Source organism: Megascapheus bottae, chromosome 9 (assembly GCF_031878675.1).
Source record: "Megascapheus bottae isolate mThoBot1 chromosome 9, mThoBot2.hap1, whole genome shotgun sequence".
NCBI classification, from domain to species: domain Eukaryota; kingdom Metazoa; phylum Chordata; class Mammalia; order Rodentia; family Geomyidae; genus Megascapheus; species Megascapheus bottae.
The window spans coordinates 61,814,529-61,835,357 of NC_143517.1; the positions used below are offsets into that span (position 1 = coordinate 61,814,529).

At 33.3% G+C, this 20,829-nt stretch overlaps 1 protein-coding gene across 10 annotated transcripts in view; it reads left to right on the forward strand.

Annotated features, from left to right (window-relative positions):
- The window catches only part of Phf20l1 (PHD finger protein 20 like 1), an 86,501-nt gene that overhangs the window by 36,979 nt on the left and 28,693 nt on the right, over positions 1 to 20,829 (forward strand). For 6 of the 10 annotated variants that reach the window (XM_090339410.1, XM_090339413.1, XM_090339415.1 and 3 more), the window contains 8 exons: positions 64 to 271; positions 814 to 942; positions 6,594 to 6,676; positions 10,069 to 10,321; positions 12,267 to 12,455; positions 12,726 to 12,932; positions 15,422 to 15,478; positions 16,564 to 16,671. In XM_090339410.1, the coding sequence (XP_090195536.1) occupies positions 64 to 271; positions 814 to 942; positions 6,594 to 6,676; positions 10,069 to 10,321; positions 12,267 to 12,455; positions 12,726 to 12,932; positions 15,422 to 15,478; positions 16,564 to 16,671 (1,234 nt within the window). The remainder of the gene's footprint in view (positions 1 to 63; positions 272 to 813; positions 943 to 6,593; positions 6,677 to 10,068; positions 10,322 to 12,266; positions 12,456 to 12,725; positions 12,933 to 15,421; positions 15,479 to 16,563; positions 16,672 to 20,829) is intronic. The other 4 variants (XM_090339414.1, XM_090339416.1, XM_090339418.1 and 1 more) reach the window with 1 other exon arrangement.

Below are 20,829 nucleotides of genomic sequence, written 5' to 3' on the forward strand. Positions count from 1 at the left end.
TTGATTAAGCTTGTGTGTGTTTTTTAATACTTTACATTTTGTTTTTTTTTTTCCCCTTTGGAGGATTGGATAGCTTTAGTAAAGGCAGCTGCTGCAGCCGCAGCCAAGAATAAAGCAGGGACTAAACCTCGAACCAGTGCTAACAGCAATAAAGATAAAGATGAGAGAAAGTGGCTTAAAGTACCTTCAAAGAAGGATGAAACTTCAACTTGTATAGCCACACCTGAAGTTGAGAAGAAGGAAGATCTGCCTACATCTAGTGAAACATTTGGTATAGAATACAGTTTTATTTTCCTTCCTAATGACACTGGTAAACTGCCGTAGTGATTAAGTTCAATGCAAAGGTTCCATGTAATTTCAAACTTATAATTGTTAGGCTTTTCCTCCTATCGTAATAGGATGGATGACTTAAAAAATTATTCTATATAATGGAAGATTGCAGTATAGTTCAGTACTGGGCATTATATACTTTCAATATTCTTGAATAGAAATAAGTTTAAAATATAGATTGAGACTTCTTGATAAGTAAGATTTTTCTTAGGTGTTTTGTGTGTTTCTAAGTTTTTTTTAACTTTCCCTGTGTTTTCACACATACATTTTAATGTGAAGTAATGGAAGAAGTCATTTTCTTCTTTTCTTCTTCCTTGCAGAATATGTTTCTGATGTGTCAATGTGGAGGGATTTGTCTTTTTTAAAGTTGTATGCAAGCATCTGATGATAAAACCATAAAAGTATTTTTACCACTTTGCTATTTTTAAATGTGTTTTAATTTTGAATTATAGATAAACTCTCATATATGTGTTCTGTTAAAAGTAGGACTTCATGTAGAGAGCGTTCCAAAGATGATCTTTCCACAGCCAGAGAGCGTATTGTCAAACAAGAGGAAAAATAACCAAGGCAACTCATTTCAGGCAAAGAGAGCTCGACTTAACAAGATTACTGGTAATCTACAATGATTCTTTTTGGGGAGACTGGAGGGTTTCATTTTAGTGGATTATTTCTAATAAAGTAAAATGCATCTTTTGATTCAATGTAATGGACTGCTCATTAAGAAAGACGTTTACTTTCTGGTTCTTCAAAGTAAATGTCTTTCAACACTGTCACCACTGTCTGCTGTAAAATATCAAAAACGAAGTATGCTTTGTCCCTACCTCACAGGGATGTTGTGAGGATTGAAAAGCTCAAGTTTCTCAAAAATATATAGTTTTTAAATGACTGTGGTAGGAATAGTTTTTTTTTTAAAGAAACTGGTTCTCTAGTGATACAATTTCTGAGATTTTTGGATATTTTTATTTGAACATTCTTGTTCTTGACTAGAGCTATTTAAATACGGAAAATACTTGCAAGGAGATGGTTTAAGAAAGTAGATATCTGAGTCAAATTTAGTCCTTGAATCACTTAAGTTCTACTTACCATTATTATTATTCTTTTACCCTTATTTTTAGGTGAGACTTTATAATCTAGGCATCTTTTTCAGTGCCTTCTTTTTTTTTTCCTGTGCCTTCTTGTAATGAAGGGTATACCAGTGGTGGGATGACTGAAAATGTTCCAGCAGATAACACTAGAAAGGGTTGAAGTATTAGAATTAGAGCAGATCATCCCATCCCATGTTGCTTCTAGGTCTTATTCAAAACAATGTTTTTATTCTTTAAAAGAAATTGTAAACAAATCTTAATATTTTGGGTATTTGTTAAAGTGAACTTTAAGTGTTCTAATGATTCCGTCCGTCATATATTCTTTATTAAGGACAAATGTCTTTGGTCTAATAAAGCTATCTAAACCACTGTTGCCATTTATTTAAATACTTTGAATAGTTTCATTGTCAGATGTAGAAATAAACATAATGACAAGTTTTAGCCATTACTGAAAGGGGAGGTTAACTAGAAGATGACTCTGGAGCTGAGGGTATTAGAGCCACTCATCTTGTAGTATTTGTCTGATTGTCATTTTTTTTTACCACCTGAAAATATTTGGTCTTTTCCATTTGCTTACATTAATTTCATGCCTTTCTCTGAAAATGATATATTTGATCCAGGATAAGCAATATTTCAAATCATTTCACTGTTAAATCTTCTTTATAAACTCTTAGCCTTTGAGAAAAACCAAGGTATTTTTTATGCAATTATTTTGCTCATAACCTAAGACTTTGCCTTAAAATGTGGACCCCCATTGCTACAGGTAGGCAAAAATGGAATATTACACAAAGATTAAAAGAGTATTATTGAAGAATTCGAGATGGAGGAAGATGGAGGTGACCCTGGCATGATACATCTGCCCCTTCTTCATCACCGTTTTTCTTTTAATCATATAACCTGCTTTCAGTCACACTATTCTCATGCCTTCTCATACATGCTTACCTGGGAGATTCAAGCTCAACATAAAAAGGAGTTTAAAAAAAAGAAAAGAAAAGAAAACAGCTAAGTCCACATTGTCTCTGCATGGCCTTAGAGAGGCGGTAGTGGGAAAAACTGCATTTTTGCCTTGTGCATCAACTTAATCTAAGTTACTTAGCAACACCATGTGCCTTCTGTGGAGGGACTTTGTCTTCACTTTTCCTGGGGCATCTCAAATGGTGATGATTTGGCAGCAGAAACAGAGCATAAAATTATGAATGTGAAGCCATCATTGTCTTTTCCCTTTACTCAGGAAATCTAAGTGTGTAATACTTCTTTTAGTAGTTTGTTTCTCCTCATTTAGCTTGATTTCAGATTACAAATATGCCATGTAAAAGAGCAATAGATACTGTATGACTGTTGTCAATGGTTGAAATCTGGGCTTCTCTGCAATAAATTTAGTTTGTGGCCCTTAAAAATAATATAAAATAGCTATTTTTGTCAGAATTGTGGTATATTTTAATACTTGCTCTCTCTCCTATATGTGTCTTTTTGTCCCTTACCTTCTAAAAGAGATAGGGATAAAATCACAGTATCCTGCTTTGACATACTTTCCCTATTTCATTTAATATTTAAATTCACTGAAGTTAGCTAGACAATCACTGGACACATTTTATTTTGTATCTGTTCACTCTTTCTTTCCCTTCCCTGTATACACATACTATAGCAATTCTAAACCCAAAAATCGGTACAGAGGATGATGCCGGAGTTTCCAAATTGGTAGAACTTGGAAATGTATTTGCGGTAACGGGTGTTATTTCAATGACTGTTTAAATGCTCCTTGCTGCTTATTATATGTTATTTTTGTGTTAATCTAAAATGCACATTTTTAAAAAATAATCATTTAGTCCATAACTTTAGAACAAAGTTGCAGATACACTGAATTTTAGTAAATCCAAATATTGTTTGTAGGATGAGGAGAGAACAATAATTATGAGAGTGATTAGTTCTGATTGTTTCTAGATACTCCTAGAAATTCTACCTGCTTAGTTGTTTGTTCAATTAAAGATATTTAAAAATAACTTTTGAATTATCATGATTTAAATTGATGGGGAATATGTTACTGACACTTAATTCCAAGGATACTTGATATTGTTCCCAGCAAAAGGATTTTGTGTTAAAGCACACGCATGTTGATGCTCCCTTTTCTATTACTCTGAGCTCTGGCCTATATTTCTGTGGTCGAAGAAAGTAAGAGTTCACATTTTATGATGAAGTAGACTGTTGTGAGTCTGTGTTTATGGGTAGACGACTGACTTTTACTCAGTGTTCAGTTTCTTAAAGCTGTATAATGTATTTTTAAAAAGAAATCTAGAGGAGGGCCAGTAGTAATTTGCTGGTAATAGCAAGTATTTCCTAACAAAATTAAATTTGTTTCCTTTCTATTCTCATTTACTGTGGATATTACATTTCTTCTTAAAATGTTATCAGCTTAAGATAACAGATTTTGGGCTGCCTTTTACAGAAGAAACAGAGTTCTTTCTTCAAATACATGTTTTTATTTTGTCCCCTTTTGTTGCTTATGATGGATAACTTTTTAAGTTATTACAAATATAAGGCATATAACATTTGTCATTCTTTATAAAATTGAATTTTAAGTAGTGTCTTTTGAAGTTCCCTTGTGTAGCTTTTACTTTATAACTCTTTTTTTGTCCATTTCATCTAATTTCTTTTTTTATTGTAATTAGTAAAAGGGTTACATGATATTTGCCAGATAGAAGGTGCATTAATTCACATACATTGATACCCTTTCACATGTCTTGGTACCCATTACCCTCCCCCTACTTTATAACTCTTAAATTGTAATGAATATAAAGCATATGAAATCTTACCATTCATGCTTTTATAATTTAATTTTATGTAGTTCCTAAGTGTCCTGTTATTTTCCACAAGTACATTACAAAGGTGTATTTTTCCTTCCTAAACTACTAAATATGGATGGATAGCTTTAGTGAATTAAAAGATGTCTCTGTAATGCTTTAATGAAATTCAGACTATGGATGAATCATCTGATTTCTTTTAAATCTTGCAACACTTTTAAAATTTGTAGTGTATGTTTCATTACATTTATTGGTTAATATTTAAAACTATAGCTGTAGAAAAACTATAACTGCTGGCACGGTGGCTCATGCCTGTAATCCTACTCAGGAGGCTGAGAGGTGAGAATCGAAGTTCCAAGCCAACCTGACCACAAAAGGACCTGAGACTCTTATTTCCAATTAACCTCTAGAAAATGGGAAGCGGGGCTTGGCTCAAGGGTAGGTCTGTAGTCTTGAGCTGAAGAGCCCAGGGACAGTGCCTAGGCTGAGTTCAAGTCCCATGACTCACAAAAAAAAAAAAAAAAAGAAAGAAAGAAAGAGAAAGACAGACTATAACTGTAGAAATAATACAGAAGATACAGTTAATATATTGAATAGCAAATATATTTCCTGTTTGAATAGCCCTTAGAAGTATAACCTTGACTCAATTCTTGGCCAAAGATGGACTTCATGGTCTGGTTTTTTGCCTGCCCTCCCTCCCTCCCTCCCTCCCTCCCTTATCTCCTCTCTCTTGCTTTCTCTCTGTCTCTCCCTCTCTCCCTCTCTCTCCCTTTCTTCCTCTCTCCTCTCTCCCTCTCCCTCTCTGTCTCTCTGTCTCTCTGTCTTTTTGTCTTTCTGTCTCTGTCTTGCTCTTATTTCTTGATACTCAAGAAAATTAGCTGGATAAGAAAAACAGTGAATGTGCATCATATTTTACTCCTGTGAAACAATGTTTCAAACATACTTATAGTTTAATTTATTGTTTAAAATGTTTTATACAATTGTTTTAGTTAGGTGCCAGTGGCTCACGCCTGTAATCCTTATTTACTCAGGAGGCTGAGACCTAAAGGATCACAGTTGGAAGCCAACCTGGGTGGAAAAGTCCATGAGATTCTTATCTCCGATTAAACAGCAAAATACTGGACTGGAAGCATGGCTCAAGTGGTAGAGCAACCAGCTGTAAGCAAAAAAAAAAAAATTAAAAAAAAACTGAGGGAGTGCTGGAGGTCCTTAGTTCACACTCTGGTATTAGAAGAAACAAAACTAAAGTTTGTATGCCATTTTCCCATTTAAATTTACACTTTATGGGATTTGGGACAGGAACAGACTATGTAGGCTGAGCCTATTTCCAGTTCTTATATCAAACATTAATTAACCAAACTATTTCTGTCTTTTAAAACAGGAGACCTAAATATTCAACTTTCTGGTAGAGGAAATGTATCTTGCCTAATGTAGTATTTGTCCCTAGTACTACTCTTAAGAGTGTAATTGTGATATGTGAATTCCCATCTAGATCACATAATCTGTTTGGCATAGTATGTGGTAGCTCTATGTTGTGTATATGTTATGTATTATTCATGAGAACTTTTTTTTTCTCCTATCCAGTAGCATTGTAGATACCTTTAGCTATAGTAAGTTTATTCTTAACGCTATTATTAGTTGTTGAACATACTTTCTCTTGTGCAAAGGTTTTACATGGTATATGATTTTGTGGTTGCCTTTTGGGAGTAAGGTGGCCATGATAAAAATAAGCAATTGTTCTTATACAAATCTTATAAACTTGGTTTCATTGGAAATACTGACAGACTGAGCAAAGGTTTTTAGCTACAAAAGTACTAATATGAGAGCAGAGTTTTGATGGTGTGTCAAATTGTATATATTCTAAAGGAAATATTATTCTGGCATTGAGAATTAGTAAAAACTAGAACATATCATCTAGAATGAAGATATAATTCAAATATTATAAATAGAATTCATGCATAAAATTAATCCATTAATGTTCTTGGAACTTATTTGAAAATATATTACATAAACACATAAGGCTTAACTTTAAAGGATCTAAATGAAACTTAAAGCTGATATTGTTTGAGCTAATGATACCCACAAAACTTACTTTATAAACTCTAACAATCTTGATCTGGACTTAGAAACCATGATATTTAAAATTGTTACAGACTGTGTTTAAAAATCTTAAAATGTAAGATTTCACACACATACAAATGAAGTTTGATTTAGGACCTTAACTTAGTAAGAGTATTGGTATTTTTGAAAAGTATGTATTTGTAGTTATTTCTTACATATTAACTGGGAAAGTACAACTGCTAAAATTACTGAGACATTAATTAGGGTAAGATCAACATTTTTTTTTCTAATAAGGCATTTCTGTACAATTTTTCTCAAGGTTTGTTGGCATCCAAAGCTGTTGGGGTGGATGGTGCTGAAAAAAAAGAAGACTACAATGAAACAGCTCCAATGCTGGAGCAGGTATGAAATGGTAGCATTTGATTTATTCAAGGTTCCTTCTCACTGGAATGATCACCGAGCTGTAGTATCCACGTAATTGAAATTGCCCTTTTAATCAGATGTGGCAGTAAGATCAGAGGTGGCAGTAGGATGCTTACGCATGGATGGTATATTTTTCTCTGCCTTCTCTGTGATATCCAGATAAGCTATATATTTCATTAGCATTTATTTTCGATAGACTGGCATTAAAGTCTTTGTCTCCAAAATTTGAAGGCCTGGAGACAGGCATCCCAGGGTATAAGCTTCCAGCTGGACACCTTTAACTAGCTTACATAAAGACCCTTACACAAATACTTCTCATTTGTGACTTCAAACAGGGTTTTTTGGCATTGAATAAAGCTTCTTTTGTAAGAAGTTTCTTTTATATTGTAACAATTGGTGTTGTTAGCCTATGTGTTTTATGAATTGATCAATGAGCCATACATTTTTGCTAGGATGTATATTTTAATAACTACAATAAAAAAGAGTTAATAAAAACTATAAAGGGTCTGTCTTAAACCACCTAATAGAGGAATTTAAAAGTGAAGGTTTGCAGTTGCTAGGTTTTGCCTTGGCTACTACCTTCGGATTCCCCCAATACCTGTACATAACAAACTGCATGCTTTTACATTCTCTAAGGGCTTAACTTCTTAGGCACTGTAAGACTATAAGAATACAGTAATAGCCATAACTGGATTTCCTTGGTTCTCCTGTTTTAAAATCTGAGCCTTAATGTAGTTTCAATATCTCCTTTTTGTATTTTAATTTTCTTTATTAGTAGCCTAATAAAGAAGACTTTAAAATGAGTATCTTTTGCTCTTCTCTTTATATGTTTTAAACAACAGTCTAAATTTAATTGATATTGTATTGAGTTTTTCAGTGTTACTTTTGGCCTGATTTAGTAACAGAATGTTGGTTTGATGCTTCCATTGTCATATTAAATCAGTGATCAGTTAATGACTGATATCTTCAGATTTTCTGTGATCATCAAATGGTTAAATCTTTTTCCCGTTTGTCGGTATGTCACCCAAATCTAAGTGACTGAGAATTATTATATTCAGTGTCCCAGATATAGTAATATTTTGTACTTTCACCACTGTTATGGTATTCTCAGAATGCAATATATCAGGGACTTGGGTAATAAAATATTTCTGGAAAATTCATTACAATGTCAATCTCTTACTACACACAATCCTGTAAGGCAAATGTGATTATCGAAGTTCTTTACTACATATGGAAGCTAGTGTAAAGGCCAATACCCACTTCAGAGAAACTGAGTTAGAAAAAGGAAGGAAAGTGGAGCAACCTGGTTATTTGTATTTGCATAATTAAGAGTTCTTGAGAGTCCTTGCCAGTTTTGTAACAGAGACCAATAATCATTCATGAAAACTTTGTAAACTATTTAAGATTATAAGCAACATCCTACTGTTCCCTCAGTTTTTGTCATTCAGGTTGGTTTCAATGTGAAAATGTTTTGTAACTAAACTCTTAATTTTTATGATATATGTTAGCCCTGCTTCAGAATTAAAAACAAATTAATTACATCTCAGTTGTTATCAACAATAGACATAAATAAAGGAGAAGTATTGATTGTCACTAATTTCTGTTGCTCGAAAGTTAAAATATCATTCTTGACATACATTGATAACAAGCCTAAAGCCAAAATTTAACTGTGCTAATGGATTTATTTATATTTTTACAAGATCAAACTCTGTGGTCTTGAGCCCCATTCTCAGATTATTAATTATAGTTTATTGTATTAGGGAAATGTCATGTTATATTTACTTTGGGATAAAACTTGCATTTGATGCATAATAATTCAGTAAGTTTTTAAAGTGTTAAGTTGTCCTTGTTTAGAAGTTAAGCACCTTATCAAGATATTAATTTAAGTTTTAAAATTTTGTTTTATAACTTTGTAACTCAAGAGTAATGGATGCTGTAGTGATGTCTTTCACTTATGTGAAGATGAACAATAAAATTGTTTATTTACAAGTAATGGCTCTAATTACTTTTCTGGCAACACCTTTTATGATAGTTTAGAAATACTTTCCATTTATATAGTGCTTTTCAAATGAAAAATCTCTCTTATATGCATGTGTAATGAGTAATTTCAAGAATAGAAAAAGTGAGAAACCAAGGGGACACAGCACCAGGCCTTTGGTGTGGTATAACCAGTCTGCCGTCTGTACAGCATTTAGTAGAGCCCTACTTAATACCAAATATGCACTTTTGATCTCTACCAAAATGTGAGTCTTTAGTGGGAACAAAATGATTAATTTTGCTTCTAGACAATGTTCTGTATTGTAGAAGAGTACAGGCAGATTAAGTAGACATTCCTCAAAACATTTGGAAGGAGACGTTTCCTTGGGACAGCTATGTTCATAATTTTAGTCATTTGACTCTAGTGGTTTATCATTGTATAGATATTTAGAAACATATATCATATTTTACTCTCAGATACATATATCACAAAGATACAATCTAGACTTTCCCACATGATAGCTTACAAAACAATCCTATGTGACTATTTTCTGTTGTCTTGTAATAGTAGACACATTCACACATTTTTACATACAGGGAATTTTACTGCCAAGTGAATGAAAATGTTCTATACGAAAGAACTGACAAAAGTTCTAATTCTTTTTTGAAAGTATCAGTTGGCAGGAAGAAGGTAAAAATCTGTCATCAAAGAATGCGACGTATTTTGTTTTAAAATCAAATGTTTTAACTTACACTTTATCTCTTTGGTTTTTTTCTTTTTAATTTTTTGTTGTTGCTTGTTTTGTATTGTTTTTTAGTCTTTTAACTCTATTGCTGGTAGCTCTGATTTCATGATGCATTATGCTTATGAAACTCCAGCTTTCAGCACTAAAATGAGTTAAAGATAATGTTTCATTAATTTGGTCATTGTTTTCCTGTTGAGACCTTTCTTTAATGGGAAACTGTCTGCTTAGACCTCCACAGTCAACTTGAGATTACAAATCAACTCTAAATTCAAAAGGTTAAATATATTTCTCTAATGTTCTGAAGCATGAAAATGCTGTTGATTTACTATGATTATCATTTGCAATTGTACTTCCAAAAGAAGTACATTAGAACTTAATACTGAAAATATTTGTCCAGTAAGACAATTTTTTATCTTTTGTGAACATTATGAAAAATTTAAAAGTTGGCAGTATCCCTTTAAAGACAGCTTTTTCAGTTTTTTAGTTAATAATTTGTGGGGTTCTTTTGGTTTTTCATTTGTAATAGAACTGTTATATGTTGCTTAACAATGTTTTTGGGTACTAAAGTTACTTAACAATCAAAAATAGAATACAAGACAAAAATGAAGAAACCAAAATAAAAATATCAATTTTTTATTATTCATTCAGGCGATTTCACCTAAACCTCAAAGTCAGAAAAAAAATGAAGCTGACATTAGCAGTTCTGCCAACACTCAGAAACCTGCACTGTTATCCTCAACTTTGTCTTCAGGGAAGGCTCGCAGCAAGAAATGCAAACATGAATCTGGAGATTCTTCTGGGTGTATAAAATCCCCTAAATCACCACTTTCCCCAGAATTAATACAAGTCGAGGATTTGACGATTGTATCTCAGCTTTCTTCTTCAGTGATAAATAAAACTAGTGAGCACAGATTTTTAAAAAATAGTTATTTATCCTATAAGATACATTAAAAAGTTTGATTGTAGTTTTATTGTATTTTTTTGAAGTTGCTTTTTAAAAACTCAAATTTAAGAGACTATGTAAAGAAAGCTTAAAGCTATTTCAGGGGCAAGAAGCATAGATATTTCTTACTGATTTGATTTGTTGAGAGACTGTAGCTGATTGAGAAACCTTACCATTCACTATCACAAATTCCAGTTTAGTTGGACTTCTCAACTAATTATTCAAGCTTAATGAGAGGCCTGATTCATTACAAAAAACAATAAACAAACAAATCCCCCGCAAACCAGAGAGATAGAAAGGCCTGTGGTAGATATTTGTACTTAGTCTTTTTAACACTTCCAATGATAGTCATTTTCACTACTTCTTTGACATTTACTATATTTTTCTGTAATGTTTACAGTGCAGACTTAGATCCAATTCTTAATGAAAATAAAACTTCTTTGATTATATTTCTAAAGGATTTACTATTACAGTACTAATCTTACAAGTATAAACCTACTCTTAAAACCCTTCTAACATTTCAATATGTATTTGGATATATGTATGTATATAGATATAAATAGATATATTTGTATCTATATACATACACGTATTGGTATTCCAAGTTAAAACCATTGAAGCAGTTATCTGGAAAGTCACTAGGTAAATGACACTTTTTTCTTCAACATTCAACATATTAATTAGTAGCCAATAAATTAGTCTGACACTATGCACATTGGATCTCCAAAAGAAGGATGTTGGCATTTAATAAAAAGACTATCAAATATGCTAACTCTTCCATTTGGTTACCATATCTGCTGTTAACCATATTTTTCAATTTTTGATAAAAAAAATTTGCTTGCTTGTATGCAGTTACTTTAAATGAATGGATAGAAAGGAATTAAAATCTCATGAACTTCCTCATTATAACATTTATATAAAATAATGTCAGTAGTAACAAAAATGTCACATGACATTGATAAGCATATTATTTTGAAGTTGTTTTATATCTTGGTACTATAATCACAGTATCATAGAAGTTGCAATGTATTCTTTCATTTTATTCCCCATAATCATCATGTCTTTTTCATTTTGATTGTTGTGACATACTCTTGAATACTTGAAACATCTACCCCTTTAGATTCATTCTGCTTCTCATAAATGAAGAGGAGTACATTGGCCTATGTAATCCTGTCTGTTAAAAACAAATAGATTTATATGGCAAGTAGAAGAACTCTCAAAGTTGGAAAGAGATTTCCAAACATTTGTATTAAAATATTAGCAGGTGTTTAAATGTCTAAGTTGTATAAAAAGCTAACAAAAAAAATCCTGAAAAGAAAAGAGTAGTATCAAATATTATATTCTTTTAAAATCTTATTTGGCCCACAGTAAGTACATTATAATTTGTTTGTGTTCAATTTTTTTAATGAATCAGGCCTAGACATATTTATAAAGAATCCATTTGTGGGAATATGGATGGAATGAAAAACTATATTCGTTTTACATTGGCAAGTCAAGCAAAGGACCAACTAAAGTGTACATAACTTTTTTGCCACCTGTGTCCCTGCCTTTATAACTTACTGTCTAGGTTTATAATCTTTTTACTGATGGAAAAATGGCAGTTTGCACAATAAAGTACAAATAGAAGAGGGAATATAATCACTTGGGGGAGCTACTTGAAATAAATGTACCAGGTTATTTTTCTTTTAGTCATGGTTTAGAATTCTTTCAATTTTTTATTAGCTCTTTGAATAGGGCACAATTTTTTTACCTATAGTTAACTTGGAACATGCCATTCCTGGTGGATATCGTATAACATCATCAGAGGACAGAATTTGAGTCATTTTTTTCATTTATCTCCTTAAATATTGTAAGATGCTCCTGGTATGTATCTGCTTCATGAACATTCAAGATCTTTTTTTAGGTCCTTCACAGCCTGTGAATCCCCCTAGACCTTGCAAACATAATGAGCGGAGAAGAAGATCTCAGCGCTTAGCCACCATACCCATGCCTGATGATTCTGTAGAAAAGTTTTCTTCTCCCTCTCCAGCCACTGATGGGAAAGTATTCTCCATCAGTTCTCAGAATCAGCCAGAGTCTTCACTACCAGAGGGTAATGTATATTGATTTTTTTTTATCAAACCAAACATAAAGGAAGATAAAGAAAAAACTTAAAATAACAATTATTTGACTATTAAGAAATTTCTTCTTTTTCTTTATAAAATCTTTTGAACTTAAAAGCAGTTCATTTGTTCTGTGTGTATTTTATCAGGCATCTTCTTTATGCCAGACACTGCTTAAGTACCACTGCTTGCCTTGACACTAAAATGACCTGAGCTATTTTATCTGTGTTAACTTATACTACATCTTTTATTTTGTGTAGTGCCTGATGCTACACGTGTGCCACTTGAGAAGCTAGGACCATGTCTCCCTCTTGATTTAAGTTGTGGTTCAGAAGTTACAGCACCACTAGCTCCAGATCCCTCTTTCCGTAATGCATGTTCCAGGGCAGAAAAAGAAGATCCACAGATGCTTGCAAGTCTTCCTTCCAAAGCAGGAAGTGATGGTAAAGGAGCTCCAGCAACAGCAGGTAAGGAAGCTCATTTTGAATTTGGCTTGTGGATGCCAGTGTAAATATGAATGTGTAACTCCACTGGAATTCATATGTAATCCTGTTCATAAGTACTTTTTTGGTAATATTTATAGAAGGTGGAGTTTCCCCATCTTGTTGAAAGATAATGTTTTCTATTACCCTTTTCCTTATTCCCTGGATATACTGTGCCACTATATTTCCTTCTTCCTCCTTACATGCTTATTTCTACTAAATAGAAATTATTGGAATTGTTTGAAGAAATTGTTTTGAAGCCAAAAAATACTTAATGTGTTCAATTCTTATGTTTAAAACTTTAATAAATCAGTTAAGAAGCACTTAGATATAAGTAGATGTAACCCCATATTTTAGGAAGAATTGCTTAGTTGAATATACTCAGTTGTAAAGTTATGTGAGGAATTCACATGCTTAATAGTTTTGCAGTGTCGTGTGTGTGTGTGTGTGTGTGTGTGTGTGTGTGTGTGTGTGTACATACATGTATGCACCAGTTCTAGTGCTTGAACTCAGATCCTTGGTACTGTTCCTGAGCTTTTATGTTCAAGGTTAGTACTCCATCATTTGAGGCACACCTCCACTTCCAGCTTTTGATGGTTCCTGCAGTCTTAGAGACTTTTCTGCCCATGCTTTGAATTGTGATCTTCAAATCTTAGCCTCTAGAATAGCTAAGATTTCAGGTATGAGCCACCAGTGCATGGCTTGTTCTTTTTTTTTTTTTTTTCCTGCCAGTCCTGGGCATGAGCACCGTCCTCAGGCTTTCTCAAATGACTTGTTCTTTTTGTTGTTGTTGTTAGGTTTGATAATTGAAAGATCTAGGCCAAATGGCCTCTGGGATTTACTTTCTATTTCAAGTACCCCGAATGACGGTATCATCTGTGTTCTACAGCAGTAGCCCTAGCAATGTAGACACATACCACTGTCTGAAATAGCTCACTTAGTTATTTTCCTTTATGGCACCTGTCCCTTCTTAGGTGATCCCAAGATTTATAGTTCTCTCACCTTGGCCCTAGAGATCCAGTGCTGCAGAGAAGTGGAGCCTCGGTGTAAAAGTTATTGTCAAGTCATGCTTTTGAGCATACTGCTGCTGCAAGGAACTGCTTAGAAAACACTTGTATCACTGTTTTTTAAGTTCATAAATTTTGCAATTTCATTATCCAATAATAAGTAAACAGAAAGAAGGGATGCCTAGGTTCAGTTACCATGATAACAAGGAAATTTTAATTGTGTTCTCTTTGCTCTTATATTTCTTTTCAGTTTTTCTGATAGGACTAATCTGGTTATCAACGTAATTATTTATGTGAAACTTACTAAAGCCTTTTGACATTTGATTTGAGTGATTTTTTGGCTCTATGTTTAAATCATATAAGATGTTTGAATAAACTGAAACATTAGAATTTTGATACTGATGCTATAGAATGATTTTTAAAATCAATCTTAGTAAATGGTGATAATAAAGCTGTACACAAATTGTATTTAACATGCACAATAGAATTTTTCTAGGGTTCATCCAAGCCATAGATCGTCTTGAGTATGAATTGTATAGCTTGGTTGAGAGCATCTATGTCATTTAGTTTTGTGGTTAGTGAGGTAGAATATTTTAAAAAGTAGTTCAGATTACTAGACAATAATTGTCATTGTGTATACATATTCCATATGTGTTTTTGTATTTTACAATGATATAGATAAACATGATTAGGAAAATAATTCTGTTTTGGCTCTTATCATTACCTAGCAGTAAGTCATGATAGAATTTAGTTAGATTTAGGCAACAAGATCTTAAATATGTCCTTAAAAAGTTTTATATGCTATTGAAAACCAGCATGCTTTAATATAAAGTTTTAACACATTAGTATAAATTTTAATATTTGGAAAAGCATTCATGTTAAAACTATAACAGAGTAAAACCTAGCCTCACTATTCAAATGGATTTCATCTTCTGGATTGCCGAAGACTACGTTCTTGCAGTAGACCTTCAATGATGGCCTGGAGCCTTTTATCTTATCCTTTGTTTTGCTTAAATCCATGTTTATGCTTTTTGTGTGCTGGTATAGTCTTAGATTATGGCTCCACCACAAAAAAATATAAATGATATTATTACCAGGAACTGGACTGAGAAATTTACATATTTTGCCTCAGATAATCCTTATCTCAGAGCAACTCTTATATTTCATACTTAAGAATACTGAAGTACAGAGACATTAAATGTCATACTTCTGGCCATGTAGCTACTAAATTGTGGGATCAGGATTTAAATCCATATATTCCAGAAAAACAGGAATCACTCTCAGTTTATCTATTTTCTGAATTAGGAGTCTCAGTTCTTTGTTACTAGTTCAGGCAATAAAATTATGTGTTCCTTTAGAGGGAGAAAAAGAATCTGGTGGAGTTTCTTGGGCTAGTGTAATTTAAAACATTGTGACATTATTTTTTTCTTTGTAAATAAACATTTATCTTTTCCCTCCAACCTACAGGAATATCAAAACCAGAAAAAAAAGTGAAAGTGGAAGAAAAAAGCTCAACTACATTTGGTATGGACAGAATGTAATCTTTAAGCAAAAGATTAACAGAAAGGAGGGGCAGAGTCTTTTTCTCCCTTCCCTGCTAGGGCTCCTTATAATGTTTATAATCATCTGCTACCAAGCTTGTCAGTGTAACTTGGCTCCAGATACAAGAGTTTTTCAGTGCATATCCTGTAGTTATATATGTGCTTTCTTTTCAAGAAAATCTCTGGGCTTTTTCAAAAAAACTTCCCTTGTTTCTGGATATTTTTAGTTAAAATTATGGATGGCTATTTAAAAAGAGGCCTTCATTTAACATTGTTGAGATTTACAAAATGGGTGATACATTAGATATTAGAATGATTAATTTTAGTTGTTCTTTAATATTCTTTATTTAAAAAGTTACCGATTTTTTTCCCTAAGATTTTTGTCTTCTGTGGTATAATGAATAAAGCCATGAAATACTGCATGAAACTTAAATATCCTTCAGCTTAGCTAAATGGAGTTTGGATCACTGAAAGTTGGCTATCTATAGTTGACAAATTGTGGGCTTAAACACTGTAAATTGGAACTACTAGAATACATGTGATGATTTAAATTGAGATATAATGTTCTAGGGTATGTTCGTATAACCCACTTACTCGCTTAAGTACATATGATTGGAAAAAGAATGTTTAAATTTTGGGTCAAAATAGAATAATGAAATAAGTTTTTTGCCTATGTTTTTAGTCTTCATTCATGTACAAAGAAGAAAAATTTTAAATGTGTAAAGAATTATTTATGGCTTGATTTAAATGATTTTTTTCAGAGAAAAATTCATCAGGTTTTTTTAATTGAATAATTTATTAGATTACATATAGAAATGCTCTTTTTAGTGAGGTCTTTAAAAAATACTGGGTTTATCTTCGTGCCACATGTCAGGAATTTAGTCTATAGCTCATATAAAAGTTTTAACTAGAAGTTCCAGACTCTGACAGGAATACTTTAATTGAATCTATCCACTCTGGGCAGGTGACTGGAATAGTTGATGAAAACATGAATGTGCTTTAGGTTAACCATATAGGAATAGTTCAGAGTCATTTGTGATTAGTGAAATATTCACTTTTATCATTTAGGAAAGAGGAAAGAAAAGGATAAGGAAAGAAAAGAGAAGCGAGATAAAGATCACTACAAACCAAAACAGAAGAAGAAGAAGAAAAAGAAAAGGAAATCTAAGCAGCATGGTCAGTATGCCAAGTTGGTTATTTCTATTTCTAGTGTTCTGGACTATTTCTGTCTTCCTTTTCTTTTACTGTAGTAAAGGTATGATAACATTTCCATGTTTTTAAGAACTGACACATTCTAGTACCTTTGTCTTGCCATTCCTAAAATATACTGTTCTACTCTAGTCTAAAAATTAATCATTGAAATTGATTATAGACTCATTTCCCATATTATAGTATACTGCATAGTCTTACCAAGTACTCTTCTTCAGCATGCACAAGGAGTTATTCCCATTTGAGAATTATAGAGACTATTATATTGGCTTCCAAGAATGAGAGATAAATGAGGGAGAAATATTTTAGGAAAAATTAGAAAACCAGTAGAATTTTCTACCAGTAGTCAGCCAAGTGCTAAAAGGAATTCTAAAGATGTACTTGAAAGCAGAGCATATTCTTGGCAAAGGGCAAGTATGAAATGTAGAAGATATATTGAACACACTATAAATGTATGATCAGTCTAAACACGGATCATGTAGAAAATAATACGTAATATTGGTCTATACATTAGGAGTTACACATTTATTTCATTGTGGTTTTTAAGCCCTTTGTATAGTTTGGGGGGATATTTTATCACTTACAGTCTCCAACAAGTTAAATTTACATACTAAAATTTCTAATGAAACAAGGAAGAATCGAGTATAATTCACATAGTAGAAAGGAAAAGACTATAATGAATAAGCATTCATATCCAAAGAAGGCAATAGGAGAAAAAAATTAAGATAAAACAAACAGTATAAATTCAAGCAATAAATTAACTATATCATTAATTATAAAAAATTAGTAATTATATGATATTAACAACTGTAAGAATGATTATCATAATGTGTTATTCAGCTTTCTGTTACTATCATAAAGTACCTGAGAAAAGTCAACTTAAAAGGAAATAATTATTTTGGCCTATAATATCAAGAGATTTCAGTCCATGGTTCATTTGTCCTCATCGTTTCTCAGCTTTTTCTGAGGCAGGACAATCATGACAAGAAGCATGTTGGAGAACAAAGCTGTTTACCACTCAAGGCCAGGAAGCAGGAAGGAAGGAGTTGGGAATAGATATATCCTTGTATGACAAGCCCCTAGTGACCTACTTTATCTGATAACCTCCCATTAGCCAATTAAGCTGTGCATTCATCAATGGATTAGTCCACTGATGAGCTCAAATCTTCATGATACAATCACCTCCCAAAGTTTCCAAGTTAGAACACTTTCATTGGTGAACAAGCCTTTAGCATGTAAACTTTTGTTGGGACATTTTTTTTTTTTTTTTGCCAGTCCTGGGCTTGAGCTCAGGGCCTGAGCACTGTCCTTGGACTTTCTCAAGGCTAGCCTCAGCACCATTTCCGGCTTTTGTCTATGTATGTGGTACCAAGGAATCGAACCCGGGTCTTCATGCATGCTAGGCAAGCACTTTAACCACTAGGCCAAACTCCCGGCCATTGTTGGGACATTTTACATCAAAACTATACCAATAATTTTATTATTTATAACAGGTATATGTAAGTATAAATATAGACAACGTAGGATAACATTGAAATAAAAGTATAAGAAAAAATATAGTTCTAACCAAAAGAAAAACTTCAGCAGATATATTAAAAACAAGTATTGCCATTGAGAATAGAGATAGGAAGGTAAAATGATGAATTGACTTTTAAATCTTCTTAGATTAAAAAAAATCTAAATTTTATCACTGAATTACACCATTGTATCTCTAATCAGTAATTAGATAGGCAAACCTGAAAAATATTCTGTAGGGATAACAAGCAGTCTGTCAACACTGCACATATGGTTTGGTTGATCTAACAGGACACTGAATTGCTTGGGTGTTGCTTCCTTAACCAAATACCAACAGTTCTGACCAATAGGTACAGCTTTAGCTGATCTCAAAACCTAAAGATTGAAGCCAAGCGTGGTGGCTCACGCCTGTAATCTTAGCTACGCAGGAGGCTGAGATCTGAGGATTGAGGTTCAAAGCCAGCCCAGGCACTAAAGTCCATAAGACACTTAGCTCCAATTAATCACCAGAAAACCGGATGTGGCATTGTGGCTCAAGGGCTAGGGCAGTAGCCTTGAGTTCAGTGACAGCTCCCAGGCCCAGAGTTCAAGTCCCATGACCAACAAGAACACCAAAAATCCAAAACAAAACAAAAAAAAAAACCCTACAGATCGGTATTATATAGTAGAGATCCATGGTTTCTGACCGCACTTTAGTCCACTCTAGCCAGTATCAAAAAGAAAAATAGAAAGCTCTGAATGATTAGAAATAACCAACACATTTCTAAATTGTTCATAGGTCAAGAGCCAGGCACAAAGAGCAAGTTTAAAAGATGTTAACCTGAAAGATAATGGAAATACATGTCAAAACTTGTGAGTGTACTTATAATGTTACTTTAAAGGAGTTTTGGAGGGAAACACTCCCCATGTGTAGTCCAGGCTGATCTTGAGCTCAGAATCCTTTTGCCTCAGATTCCTAGATATCTAAGATTACAGGTGTATGTCACCATTCTACTTGTTTAAATGACACCTCGATGAGTAAAATATCATACATACTTATATAAGGATAAGGACAGGCTAAGTCTACTACTGCTTAAGAAGTTAGAAAAAAAAATCCAAAAGTATAGAAATAGGTAATAAACATATGAGCATCAATTAATAAGCTAAGAAATTGCTAAGAAGAATTTTTTAATGCTAAATGTTGTTCTTTGGAAAATAAACAAAAATATCAAGAATCTTCTGGAAGGTCTGGGAAGGGAGGGAAAAGACAACATGCAAAAGAAGATATTACAAATAAAGAAAGCCTGGCAGCAGTTGTTTATACCTGTCATCCTAGTTAGTCAAGAGGCTGAAATCTGAGGATCGCATTTCCAAGGCATCTGGGGAAGGAAATTCTGAGACTCTTATCTCTAATTATCTATCAAAAAATCAAAAGTCAAGCTGTGACTCAAGTGGTAGAGCATGAGTCTGAGCAAAAAATGCTCAAGGACAGTGCCCAGGTCCCTGAGCTCAAGCCCCATGAATGGTACGAAAAGAAGAAAAACAAAAACCAAAAAACAGGGACTAAGGCCTGGTATCAGTGGCTTAGGCCTATAATCCTAGCTACTCGGGAGTCTGAGATCTGAGGATCTTGGTTCAAAACCAGCACAGCAGGAAAGTCCATGAGACTCTCATCTCCAGTTAACCACCAAAATACTGGGATTGTTGCTGTGGCTCAAAATGGTAGAGTGCTAGCTAGGAGGGAAAAAGCTCAGGGTCAGTACCAAGTCCCTGAGTTCAAAGTCCCATAACCACTACCGCTACCATCACTACCACCACCACCATCAACAACAACAACAGAGAAAAACAAAAAAAGAAAGAAAAGAAAGCAGTAAAACAGGCTACCTAAAGAGCTACACATTTCAAACATTAAAAAATAATCAGTATATATGGCTAGATTGAACATTCTTTCTGTACTTACAGATGTTTTTCTTTTTTTTGTACTATCAATTTTATGATACTGATTTTCTGAAATGAAACCAACACACATTCCAACCATAGGATTTGTAATAATCCTTTCTATATCCTGCTAATTTAAAGGACTAAATAGCTGAAAGGTTAAAAGTGAGTATGCACATTGCTAGAAGTTAAATTCAATAACTTGATAAAACTTTGGATAGTTTTCAAGCCTTAAAACAAATGTAATTGGTATTTAAAACTCTTCCCGCAAAGAAAAAAACCTAGGCTCAGGTTTTCTTCTAAATTCTAATTATTAAAGGAATTAAATATTTTAGTTATTTCATGTTGTGTACTTGAAGTTCTAGGTAACTGGGAAGCTGATAGAAGGGATTGCCTAAATTCAGTAGCTCAAGACCAGCCTTGGAAACCTAGTGAGACTTTGCCTCAAAAAATAACCTCAAACTTTTCAAAAGAGGAAACACATTCATAATGTATTTCACCAAGTATATGTCCCTGTATTAACCCCTTGTGCCCATGAACTTGACCTCACCCTAGATCTTTGTTGGTCTGATTAAATTATCTCAGAATGCAATGTCAGAATTAAGAGTTTGTCATCCATAGGGGAGAAAATCATGTGGCACAGCAGAGGTTGGAGTAATGTAACCCTCAGTCAAGGGCCTGTAGCCACTAGAA